Raw genomic sequence first — 13,752 nt, forward strand, 5'->3', positions numbered from 1 at the left:
GGAGTCAGTACACACAGAACATAACGACACCTGAGAGATGCAGAACTCAAAGGATAGCTTCAACTCACATGAGGGTCATTTTTTCCAGAGGAGATTTTGTGCAGATCCAGCAGGGCTAGGTTGACTCGCTTCTCCAGCTCCAAGGCACACTGCATTGCCTCCAGACCACTGCCCCACTCATCCCTTTCCGGCTTCTGAACAAGACAAAGAACAAACCATGGGTTACACATTAAATGTACTATGGTATACAAGCCAAAGTATACGTCATACTGATAGAAGTTGTGGTTAATTTAAGATGCTTAATATAAAAATCACTACATATTACGAGGACAATTAATTTCTGTTATCCCACCTTGATATCCTGCAGGACGACGCGTCCGCCCCTCTTATTCTGGAAAGAGAGCAGCTTATCGGCATGCTCCCGTTCTTCCTCGCTGTTCTCCTTGAAGAAATGAGAGAAGCCCTGCAGCGCCACGTCGTCCCGGTCAAAATAGTAGGCCTGTATAGGAAGATAAAGGATTATAAGAGTGAGAACAAGAGCCACCGCATAACGCGAACAAATATGACGGTCAGCCGACGAGATTTTCATGTTTTCGAAAAAGTCAGCCAGACAGACTTCACAAAAACATTACAAAAAAAAGAGAGGAAGACTGCTAACAAGTGACTCACCATAGACAGGTAAGTGTAGGAAGCATAGAGCTCCAAGTTGACCATGCGATTGATGGCGGCTTCACACTCGCGATCGTAGTTCTGACGAATCTGAGATTCCATCTTTGCTGGTTTTTTGTTTTTTAGAAAACTAAACGTACAAAAATATAATCCTCTAGATTATAAGAATGCGACAGGAGTCTGAGCTTCTGGTAAGCGAAGAAGTTCCGTTCAAGCACTGTTGAAGCAAGAACTTCCCTGCGAATCCCCGACGATCTGAAATGGCTGCTGCTCCTTCTCTGTATTTTAAGGGTTTAAGCCAGCTGACGTCAGCGTCTAAGGGGCAAAGACAAACAGCCAATGAAATGAACGGAAAGGGTTTGGGAAGCAACCAATAAGAAAACACCAGGGCCCCCATAGAGAAGTCACGGGATAAGGAATCTTTTTTTTAGGTATCTAAAAACATTTTTAAATTAAAGGGAGTGTATATTCGAATTATTAGATATTGGTTTAATTACATGTTATCATTACAATACAAACATATTCCTGGTCTTGCCTTTCCGCATTTTTCAGGCGAGGCAACAATGAAAACTGCTTCACTTCATTGTTAGTATCACGTCATCAAAACAACACGTATCGAAAACAACACTTTTTGAAATAAATGCTTTGCTTTTAAATAACATTTTTCTCATATTTCCACAACATAAAAACCTAGATATAAACGCCTAGGAAATTAGCCTTTGCCTTGTGTTTGTAAAGCTGAAATTTGTTATTAGACTTGAGTGCATGTTGTTGACATGGCAGTTTGCTATTTAAAGTAATATTTATCAAAACGGTCAAACTTTTAGATATGATTAGAAAATAATTCATTTTGTAATAATTATATAATTTTGAGTTTCTATTCATGCTTGCGCTTTTGAAAAGGCCAACTCCCAACAGGAATTGTTATTGAATAGCTCATTTTTAAGAATTGCTACTCATGGTGAATCGGCATTAGGTGAGGCAGAATGCCGAGGTCTCATTAATTACCTTCCGGACAGTGAGTGTAATACTAGCATCACAAAATTATTTTTTAAAAACATCTATTAACGACATAACACTAGTAAATGATTTCATTATTTTTTACTGCTATTAGTATTTGCACATTTCTCAGTTTTTAAACCAGAAATGACTACAGGATTAACAAAAAGAAAAATATTTGGTCATCGTGACTCAGCATGTTCTGTTCCCAGGTTCCTGATCGCATCGTATCGAAGTTGAGAAAAGCAGTTGTTTCAGGAAGCAGTTTCAAGCATGTGATAACAGCAGCAGATACTGGTTTAATCTGGTTTACATTTGAGGAAGTTCTTGGTATCCTGTGTTGATTCGACGTGATTTATTTGTTTGTTTGTTTATTTATTTATTTATTTAGCTACCAGTGGTTGTTACCCTAGAGAGATACATATGTATGTTCATTTGTAAAAACATGCTAAACATGCTTGCTCCGTGTTTTATTGTAACTCTGAAAGAGTTAACTTATGCATCAAAGGTCATTTTGAACTGTATTCATAATAGCTGGTATGTCTCAAGAAAGAGAGCTGCAATTAATTTGCTTTTTTGTCTTTTAACTTTTTGTCTTCAATTGTTTGTTCATTTGTACCTTTCTCTTCCTGTACTTCACACTGGAATGTTTGCTCACCATAAATAAGTACATTCTGATTCCAAAGTTTATGTGTATTATAAACACAGACCTGAAGCAGAGCAGTAATTACGTAAGTAGTAATTTTCATGTGACACTGCTGATGAAGTCGTTTTCAATTTAGTTTATAAAAATGTTGCATTTGAAATAGTACACTGTAAATTTTTGACTTATTGACTGCTTATACAGTTATATAGTGTCCAGTGCAGGGATCATTTAAATAATCATAATATTATGAACAAAGTAACCCATATCTTGTGCTTGAAAAATGTGTAGTACAACTTGAATGTACATATTTTATACTGCAGTTTAGTTTGCTGTTTAAAGAATTTGTTATAATATTTGTAAGAGAATGGTCAAAGATTTACAGCTGATGTCATGAAACTTACTGATGTCTGTGTTCATAACACGCGTAAACTTTGGAATCAGAATGTGCTTATTTATGGTGAGCAAACATTCCAGTGTCGAGTACAAGAAGAGAAAGGCATAAATATAAAACACGCTTTTCCTGCCGTTTTCATTCATGCCAGCGCTTTTGAAACATCACTTAGCAACAGGTAGTGTTATTGAGTGATTAATTTTAAAAAATGCTCCTCGAAGGATTGACGGGGGAATCCAGAGGTCTCTTCCTTTAGGACACTTAGGGTGATACTTTTATCACAAAGGTTGTTTTTATCGTATTCTATGTCAGGTTATTATTACAATAACACAGGCTAGTAAATGGTTTTCTTACTGTTGCTTATTGCATTTGTTTGTTCCTATGTGCCTGTAATTTTAGTCATGCATGGCTGTTGGTGACTCAACAAAAAGCAAAATGCTTTCTCAGCATGACCAAGCATACTCTGTTCCCAATGTCCTGATCTCACTGTTACTAAGGGGAGACCAAGCAGGTGTTTAGAAAGCAGTTTCCAGCAAATGATGCCAGCATAAAAGATTGGTTTAGGCATAATGTGGTTTATCATTAATTCCACGTCCATAGATACTATGGAGATGCAATTTTTTGTAGGCCGCAACATGTAATCCAGGATGATAGCTATAGAAAGTAATGTATCACCATTAACAATCTCCATTATCAAACAACAAACAAATATCAAAACCTTTAAGATGAACTGTTTTTAGTTCTATTGTGGCCATGAAAGAAGTCACTTTCAAATCATAAGTAATCTTAAAGTACATATATATAATAACAGACGTGTCAGGAAGGAGCTTGACAGTTAATTTACATGTTGTTATACTCTTTAGCTTTTTGCCTTTATTTTGTCATTTAAGTTTGTCCTTTGACATTGTTGGTCAAGCCCCAGACTTTTAGTGCTTGCTTACCATGAACAAGCTCATTTTGGTTTCTGTGTGTCTTCCTGTCCTGCTTCTTCACTGTACAGCTTTCACATGAATATTCACAGAAAATAAGACCATATTCTAAATCAAAATCAGTTTTATTGGGCAGGGATTGTCATGCCCAGCTCGTCCGATCCTCGTGTGTGCCAAGCCCCCTCATCATTCCCCGATTGTGCCCAGCTGTTCCTTGTTATTTCAACTTGTCTCTTGTATATCAGTCCACGTCTTGTCCTGTCTGATGTCGGTCGTTGATGTAATGTGCGTTGCTGTTCCCCAGTCTCCCCGATTAAACCCTTGTTTACCTCATATTCCGCCTACCCGCCTTGTCCTTCCCAGGTGCCTGCCTGCCTGTCCTCCACAGATCCTGACAGGTATGCATGCATACACAGATTTAAAGTTTTGAATTTGCACCTAAAAAACATAGAATTAAACAAACAACAACAAAAAAAATTCAAAGCTACACCGAACGAAAACTAAACCAATGGATAAGGACAAGTTACAAAAGATAAGCATGGAAATTATATATTATAAATAAATAAAGATATTGTATATCAGTACTTTAGATTTTTTTCCTAGGTTCTTTGTGGCTCTGCCAACATATTTCTTGACAGCTGGATCCTTTGTTATCAGTGATTGTTCCAAGGGATCAAAAGTCGTCCAAAATCTGTCTCCACCATCAATACCCGTCAACTGCCAGTCCTGAAGTCACAACCTTTGTTCATTGTGCTTCCATGATTTCACTCCTTTATTTAACTTTCCTCATATCTACAGATCTTATTGATGTACAGATCTTATTTTGTTATAAATGTGGTGTCTTCAATGTATGAAAGATTTCTTGAATACTGAGATGCCCTCTTCTAGTCGAACTATATGCAAGTTGAATCGGCATGATAGCATGAATTTGTGTCTAACTCTTGTATGACAATAACATATTTTGGTATACCCGTTTACCTAAAGCATTCCTTAATCTAACCTGGTCACTACACTAACTACACTAGTGGCCAAAATTGCGGAAACACTTCCCATTTTTAGAGACTGCAGAACTTTATTCCAGTTATTCTAGTTACTTATGTATGATTACTCCAATGTATTTGGGGGAGTTTCTATGTTCAGTGTGTGACCTTGATCCTGCTCAGGATCAATTGGAAGGTTGGAAGATGGATTTTGTCACCCAGTCACTTTTGATATATTTTTAATGTACTGTATTGGCCCATTTCAGATGTCCATTTTTTGTTCTTCTCTGTTCAGTTTTGATCTTAGTGAAAAACATTGCAGAAAAGCTATTGCATCATCCAGGTGGGTGCTACACGGTGTTGGTGATTCAAATGGCTGTCCATTGGGTGCCTTGAAAAGTGCTATATAAATGCAACATCCATTCATTAACAGTTGTCATGAAACATTTTTGTAATTCCTTCCTTAACCCAATCAGTATTTCCCCTTTTTCAAAGAAAAAATATGATCCAAAACAATATTAACAATGCAGATTTCACATTTCATATCCATGTAATGCAGAGGTTTCAGTATGGAATGGGGAACTTTTAGAAGTTAGCAAACAGAGAACACAACACACCCTTTGTGTTTTCACAAAGTGAAATATTAGGATTGAAAGGATCAAATGTGCTGCCTGGCCTCCATGAGGACCATCTGTTTAAAATGAAGAACACTACTTATATGGTTAATAATTAATAACTTACTGCAGGTGAGTGGCTGGGGTCACATGACCCCATCCCATCTCACAAGCAACAATGTAGCATGTAATCTGAGAATGTCCATTTCAGGCTGGAGAACTTTGAACAATCACAGTTATGCAACCAATCATAAACACCACTGGAAATAAATAAATATAGATTTAAGAAGTACGTGTTTACAGTGTGAAAAAGTTAATCACAAGTTACTTCAAGTTTAAACAATGATTTTTAGCAACAACTCTCTTAAATGACAGCTACCTGTAGCATGAGTGTGGAACTGTGTCATACATTTCCAGATAATGGTAACGTCAACCAAAGGATCTTGTGATTATCAGTCTGGGTCACAGGTGTGCCTGTCCAAATGTGACTCCAGGAAGCTCACTGAGCATGAGGTATGTCATAGTGCACATGTAATGACCCTGTTGTTCAATAGTGTTTTGGCTGTCTGTCAAAAAATGCTGTGCAAGAACGTCATGTAGCTGTGGAATCAGGAGGCAAGAATGGAATTACTCAATACATATACTGCATGCAGAATTATTAAGTAAGTGTGTATTTTTCTTGTATCTTCGTTTATGTGCAATATTGTTAGTGGAGATTAATCTACAATTGAGAATGAACTGTTTAAAAATAGAGCATGCTCAGTATTTAGTCTGAGTTCTTTTTATTTGGAGAAAAACAGGAAACTGTATATACTTCCCCATTTATTTATTAAGTAAATTATTATTGTTATTTACATGTGCCAAAAAAGGACCTTACATGAAAATAGACAAGTTCCAGTCAGAGGGATGCAAAACAATGAAAAATTCCCCAAGTCATAAAATGTGATTGTCATACAATCAAGCTAATAGGACTTGACTGGTTCAGTGGTCAACATGTTCATGATGGTCATTTTGAAGAAAGAGAGCTACTGTACACATTGACAATGGACTGTATAGAATGGCCAGTAGTTTTTCATTCCTTATGTAGACTGAATAACAAAAATGTTCTTATTATTGTTTTAATTATTAATTCTGTTGATGGTGAGTGTGACGCCCGCTCCGTCAGCTCCTCGTGTGTGCCACGCCCCCTAATTACCCACGTGTGATTTCCTGATCGTGCCCAGTCGTGTCTTGTTTCTTGCTGCCTTGTTTCATGTATTTAAGTTCCTGATTTGTACTAACCCGTGTCTGTCATTGATGTTAGTTGGCGTCTTCTGTTCCCTGCCCCGGATCCCCTGAATAAACCCCTGTTTGCCCTGATTACGGCTTGTCTGCCCGTTTCTGCCTGCTCGCCCGCACGATCGCCGCTCTGCCCGCGATCGAGCGTGACAGAAGGACAGACCCCAACAAGGCTGACTACATCTCCGAGGAGGAGTACTTCCGCCTCGGAGACCAGGTGGTTTTCTGGAGATCCCAACCCGGTATCTCAGAAGATCTACCTGCATGGAGCCTCATCCTCCGGTGTGAGAAGACCCTCGGGGAGCTAGCCCTCGATCTAGACGCCCGCTTGGCCGAGGAGCTGCGCGAGGGTCTCCTGCGGATAGCTCGGCTCCGGACCAAGCGCTCAGTCGCTACCAGCGAGCGGGGACCCGTCCTTCCGCCATCCGCATTGGCGGACGTAGCTCCACCTCCCGCCGCTACCAAGAGCCGGAGGAGGAAACGGAAGGAACCGGCGATCGCCCCGACGATCGCCTTGAGGGCATGTGCCCTCATCCCGGCGGCCCTCCCGGAGGAGGATCGGGAAGTCTCCCCAATCGCCCGGAGGGTCCCTAGCTCTGCTAAGCTGTCTCCCCAGGCAGCCTTTCCTGTCCGGAGAGCACCGGTCCTGGCTACGCCGTCGGAACGGCCGCCATTGCCGGCGGACCCCGCTCCCGTGCAGCCGCCATTGCCGGCGGACCCCGCTCCCGTGCAGCCGCCATTGCCGGCGGACCCCGCTCCCGTGCAGCCGCCATTGCCGGCGGACCCCGCTCCCGTGCAGCCGCCAGCGCTGCCTGCACAGCCCCCTTCGCCTGCTGCAGCTCCCGGGCAGGCGCCCCCACTGCAGCCGCCTGCTGCAGCTCCCGGGCAGGCGCCCCCACTGCAGCCGCCTGCTGCAGCTCCCGGGCAGGCGCCCCCACTGCAGCCGCCTGCTGCAGCTCCCGGGCAGGCGCCCCCACTGCAGCCGCCTGCTGCAGCAGCTCCCGGGCAGGCGCCCCCTGACCGCGCTGCAGCAGCTCCCGGGCAGGCGCCCCCTGACCGCGCTGCAGCAGCTCCCGGGCAGGCGCCCCCTGACCGCGCTGCAGCAGCTCCCGAGGCGCCCCCTCCGCCTGCTGACCCTGTTCCGGTTCCTGTCCCTGGCCCCGCTCCTGTCCCTGGCCCCGCTCCTGTCCCTGGCCCCGCTCCTGTCCCTGGCCCCGCTCCTGTGACTCCTCTGCCCTTGCCTTGGCGTCCTCGGCCCCGACCGAGGGGCGTGATGTCCGTGTCCCGTAAGGGGCGGGGACACAGATGCAGGGCTGGGGTCCCGCCCGCCCTGCCCCCTGGCTCGCCCTGCCTCGCCTGCGCTGGGGCTCGGTTGGCGCCTGCGGGTCCTGGCCCTCCGGGTCGGCTGTCGCCTGCGGGTCCCCCTCCGATGCCTCGTCGCCCTGCCTCGCTCCCCCCTCCGGTGCCTGGTCGGTCGCCGGGGGGCTCCCCGACGGCGGCTCCTCGGTCGCCTGCGGGGCCCCTACCTTCGGCCCGTCTGAGGACGTCGCCGCCTGCGGCGGCTCCCCCCCTCGCCTTGCCTTCGCCCTGGCCCCTTCCAGCTCCCTCGTCCCCTTCCCTGGTGCTCCCTCCTGCTCCCTCCCTGGCCCCTCCGCGGGTCCCTCGCCCTGTCTCCTCGGCCCCTCCGAGGTCCGCTCCGGCCTCCCGGCTGCCTGCGGCCCCTCCGGCTGCCTCCCGTTGCCCGCTGGGGCTCCCTCGGGCTCCCCTTCCTTCCTCCTCCTTCTCTCCCTTCTTTCCTGTCTCTGTCCCGCCTGTCTTTGTTCCTCCTGCCTTTGTCCCGCCGTCCTCTGTTCCTGGTCCCTTTGTTCTGCCCCGCTCTGTCCCTGGTTTCCCGTCGTTCCCTCCCGTCACTCCCGCTCCTTTTGTTCCGCCTGTTCCCTCTGTTTCTCCCTTCCTGGTCTGTCTGTCGGCCTTTCCTGTCTTGTGTGGTGTCCTGTCCTGGCTTCTGCCTCTGTGTCAGTTTTGCCTGTCTGTCTTGTTCCCTGTTCCCCGTTGATTTTTTTGCTCTTGTCTTTTAGGTCCTGTTCTGCCTCGTCCCGTCCGTCGCCCCCTTCCTTGGCGCGCCCGGTGTAGCGCGCCTTTGGGGGGGGGTTCTGTGACGCCCGCTCCGTCAGCTCCTCGTGTGTGCCACGCCCCCTAATTACCCACGTGTGATTTCCTGATCGTGCCCAGTCGTGTCTTGTTTCTTGCTGCCTTGTTTCATGTATTTAAGTTCCTGATTTGTACTAACCCGTGTCTGTCATTGATGTTAGTTGGCGTCTTCTGTTCCCTGCCCCGGATCCCCTGAATAAACCCCTGTTTGCCCTGATTACGGCTTGTCTGCCCGTTTCTGCCTGCACGATCGCCGCTCTGCCCGCGATCGAGCGTGACAGTGAGGAAAAATCAACTTAGTTTATGATTGCCTAATAATTGCGCAGCATTATAAACAGTTATTTTTCTTAAATTTTTGTTCATGACAGAAATTCATAACATTTTCTCTCTAAAAAGATTTACTTGGAGCAAAAGAGAACTTCTGAATTCACTTTTATACGTCTGCCCAAATTCTGCAAAAAATCATTTCCAGGAATAGTACTTGATGTATGCCACATGTATGTGGTGTCTTAATAGTTAGGGAAGCACACTCGTAATGGAAAGATTGCTGGTTCGAATCCCCAACCAGTAAAGCACCACTGAAATACCCTGAGCAAGGTACCGCCCCCCAAGCACTGCTCCCTGGGTGCTTAATTAGCTGCCCCGTGCTATCTCATGATGTCACATATGGGTTAAATGCATAGGACAGATTCTGTTGTTGCATGCTGTGGTGTATTAACAATAACCACTGATCTTTTCATTCAAAATACACATCGTAAAGCAGTAGGGTGGTTCAGTGAGTAGCGTTGTTGTCCCAGCTCTGTTATAAGGTATCCGTAGCATACATGTGTGTATATGCCCTGCAATAGACTGGCATGTAAATAATAACAGCCTTTTGCCCTGTAGGCACCAGGCCACCACACTGCCCTGACCAGGATTAGATAATACAATTGATAAATAAGATAATACAGTTGATAGGGGTGTGTGGACTGATACTGAAATTTGATCGATTCTTTTGATCTGAATGGTTCGTGTTTGAGAATAGATTTTAACAATGAAATGTTGATATTTTATGTGGTATATAATTGTTCAAATTGTTACTATAGGGAGCAGGACTTTAACTACTACCAGGATCTAGATGTTAGGGTAGCAGCTACTTTTCCATTCACCTGCTCGTTTGGTCCAGACTGAGTAAGCTAGACAGAGAAGGTGGTTAAAGAAGAAAGGAGACAGGAGACTGAACCAATGGATATAAAATGTAGTTTTGTGTGGCGTCATTTTACTCCACAACATAATAACAAAGCAAAATTTGAGTACTATGTGAAGTTACAATGTTTTGTACAATGCCATTCCAGTATTTATATATTTTATACAAGTTATAGCAAGCGAGTTGTATTCCAAACAAAGGTCGTATACCAAGCAGAATTTTTCGCATCCAAACAGGAAGCGTACCAATTTGAACTTATTCCAAAGTGGACGTATACCAAGGTACCACTGTATATATACAGTACATAATTATAATAATTCTCATTTTATTTATTTGTTTGTTTGTTTTTGATCTTGAGTTTTAATGACTGAGATGCAAGTTATGGTGGTGGAGCAATCTGGTGAGGTCATGCTGAAATGTCATGCCCACCAGTTCCAGTATTACAGGGTTAACCTTAGCAAGGCCATTAGGGGGAGTGCTCATCTCATTTATCTACAATGTATGACTCCTCTGTGGAAAACAACATGCTGCAGGTGTCCTGCACTTCCTAGGCCAGCCGTCTGGGTTTGCAGGTGTTTCAGGTAACCCACTCTGGATGGAGATAAAGAGTTACATCACTGTTGAAGAGGGTTTTTAAGCCAGCACTGATGTACACTATTGTGGGAATAGAACTATGATTCGTCATGGCATCAAGCCTTCCCTGACCTATGGCTACTGGATCTTTTTCAGTCTTGGACTCATGTTTTTCAGACAGGCCCATGTTATTGTGACAGTATACATTTTATGTATACATTTTACAGTATTATGTGATATCCTTTTTCTTACAACCACTTCTCTTGGCCAGGGACATGGGGACCCTGAAGCCTATCCCAGGCAGTGGAGGGCACCCTGGATGGGATACTGGTCCATAATAGGGCAAATATGAAATATGTAAGTAACATTCTCCATAGCGTTGTTAATTTCCCCAGGCACTGTAAAGAAAGGGTTAGGGTCAGACGTCCCCCCTCTCCCGGAAGTTCCAGGAGTCTCCTGCAAATTGACAACAGCTCCCTGACTCCTGCCGATGATATGCAGTGTCCCGGGAATCTGTCACATTGCTATTCAGTGGCAGTTAATTTAGCCAGCGAGAGGTTTACAACTCTGCGCCCACCAAGTCGCCAAATTTCACCATCAACATGTAACCCCGGTAGGCAAATTTTACCTCCAACACCACCACCAAAAAAGTCTCCAGAATTACCATAATCCCGGCCAAACTTAGCCAGCACCCCCATGGCTGTCCCTCATCCGCCTCTCCAAAATCCATATGCCTAAGATGGATGCCTGAAGGCCCTCTGCTAAAAATCATGCCAAATCTCATGGTGCACATGACTATGGCTGAAATTTAGAAATATACATGAGGGTATGAAGCTGTATCAGAGTTAAGATTCACGTGGAGAGTATATTAAAGGAAGTGGTCATTGGGGGGGGGGGGGGGGGGGGGGGATGGGTGCTGCTGTTAGTGGAATCTGTATTACTCAAAACCTACATGATGCCCCAGTTACAAGGATACTGTGCAGATTCTGAGAGGAGGTGAATGGTGGTTAGTGCTGGATGTCTATATAAGCTGTAACTCCAGTACTTGATATTGATGGAAGAGATGTGACATTAAAACTGATATGGGGTTGGGCAGATCCACAGGCAAATTTACAGGTAATTTCAGCATTTGCAAAAGACCATATAACATGTGCCCTTAATGAGTATGTTCCCTGATTATGTTATAACAAGGTTCTATTCCTCATTTCAGGAAACAATGGTGTAGTCTTACAAAGCGTACCGCTCAGCACAGTGCTAATGCTGGCAGGGACAGGAATGATGTGCAGCCACTTAATTCTTTATGTGGTTCTTTTTTAAAAGTGTTTACCATCATATTAAGGAACAAGATCTCAGTGCTGTAGCCTGAGCTAATTTACAAAAGTTGTGAAGCACATTTAACTCTGAACTCCTTCATTATCACTTAAGACAGCCAAACAACACTGCAAGCAAGCAAACTAACTAGCGTGTGAAGGTTTCTGATCAGTCTGTCAGGGACTCAGGAGTTTCTGTCACAAGGGCGTGGCATGGTGCAGGCAGGAAGGAAGGTGGACGATCCACTGGCAGCTCCAGGAACACAACAAGTGTTTATTATCAGAACAGAAAACACAAGGAAACACTAAAAAAAAAACAAAGAACCATAAGACGTCAAAAAGCAAAATAGGAAAAACAAAGACTAACTACAAAAGGTTAGGGCAACAAGGAGCAGACAGACAGGGAGGAAATAGAGTACAAATAATAAACCCAGGGTAACTTAACATTCTAAAATACACAACTGACATACACCTTCTGAAATACAATGACACACTGAGGAGGCAGGAACCTAAATACACATCCGAACCAAATAACGACACAGGAGGAGTGAGGCATGAAACAATTAACCAATCAGGGAGGGTGCATTACAACAAGCAGTCAGACAACATACAAGGACTGACACAAGAAAATAGTCAACAGGTGAAACTAATAGAAGATCAAACAGGCAAACTAAGAAACTGACAGAGAAACAAGGAAACCAAATCTAACACTGGGGAATAACAAAGACAGGCAAAACATAACCATGGGCACCATGCAGAGAACCAAAACCGAATACAAGTCACAAAACACAGGAACTAGAAAAACTGATACAAATGAAACACTAGGGAACAAAATCTACAAAATAGAGGAGGTGAGATTTCTACACATGACTGAGGGGTTTAATAGGTAGCCACATGCTCAGCTCAAGCCATGGAGCCATAAGAGGAGCTGGGGAAACACACTAAAAACTGATAACGGGGAGGAGAGGATGGCCAGCGACACCTGTTGGCCAAATGGGGAGAAGGCACGAAACACTGGGACAAAACAGGTGCTGACCCTGACACAATTACAAGGAATCATCCCCTATGGGTGTAGGATCTTAAGGCTTTATTTGACTGCTAGCTGTCTTGGACATCACTCTTAACATGCAACATCAATCCCAACACCAAAAAATACACATGTGTGATGGGGAAAGGGTTATTATTCTCTTGCCTCTCATTTGCAATATGTGGAAATTGGTGTGTGCTGTTCAGCTTCAGCATATTTATGACATTCCAGACTCTTTGGTTCTCTCTGAAATGAAAAGATTACATGATTATATGTAAAAACCAAAACTGACATTTGGCCAAGGAAAAGCTTCTGTTGTCCATGGATCAGAACATATAATCAATAGACTGTTCCTGAACAGTTAACTTCATTTTACATATTATTTAGTTAACAGACAGCTTCATCAAAATCAACATACATTTTTGAGAGGGCTTAAGGGCCTTGTTCAAGGGCCCAACAGTAAAATTACCCTGCCAGCCACGGGATTTAAGCCAGTGACATTTTGGTTACAGGCACCCATCCCAACCGACTGAACTTGTAGATGCATAAGCTACAGTATTATACTCACTATTACTACCTCTGTTGTGAAGAGCAAACTCTCTTAAACAAGCCATACTTGGGTGTTTTTCAATATCAAGGCATCTCAAAACCATAGCTTATATCCCTTAATTGATGGGGACATCTGACCCTATTTGCCTCCTTTCACAGAAGTTATCATCCTGCAGCAGTTCATATAGGTTTTCTAGCTCAGACAGTATTTTGAATAAAGGCAGCTGCATATCCAGTACAGGACTGGAGTTGGCATACAAATCCATCACATGAAACACATGCACAAACTTAAGTTAATCTGAGACACCAACTCACTTGCATACTGTAATTAAGACCATGATCATTTCATTTAAATGCATGAATTGTTGATGCATAACAGAAGCCTGCTATTCATGCTCTGTCAGCAGAGTTTGTGAGCTCTTCATGAACCAAGTTTGTGAGACCACTTCC

At 44.0% G+C, this 13,752-nt stretch overlaps 1 protein-coding gene across 2 annotated transcripts in view; it reads right to left on the reverse strand.

Moving 5' to 3' along the window:
- Positions 1-951, reverse strand: part of LOC125742450 (ferritin, middle subunit-like) — a 33,368-nt gene extending 32,417 nt beyond the window's left edge. The window contains exons 1-3 of one of the 2 annotated variants that reach the window (XM_049014460.1): positions 670-950; positions 353-499; positions 69-194 (exon numbers count right to left, since the gene is read on the reverse strand). In XM_049014460.1, the coding sequence (XP_048870417.1) occupies positions 69-194; positions 353-499; positions 670-771 (375 nt within the window). In that variant the 5' untranslated portion in view covers positions 772-950. Of the gene's footprint in view, positions 1-68; positions 195-352; positions 500-669 lie in introns of both variants that reach the window. The other variant, XM_049014461.1, reaches the window with a different exon arrangement.
- Between the last annotated feature and the right edge of the window lie 12,801 nt (positions 952-13,752).

Source organism: Brienomyrus brachyistius, chromosome 5 (genome assembly GCF_023856365.1).
Source record: "Brienomyrus brachyistius isolate T26 chromosome 5, BBRACH_0.4, whole genome shotgun sequence".
Lineage (NCBI taxonomy): Eukaryota > Metazoa > Chordata > Actinopteri > Osteoglossiformes > Mormyridae > Brienomyrus > Brienomyrus brachyistius.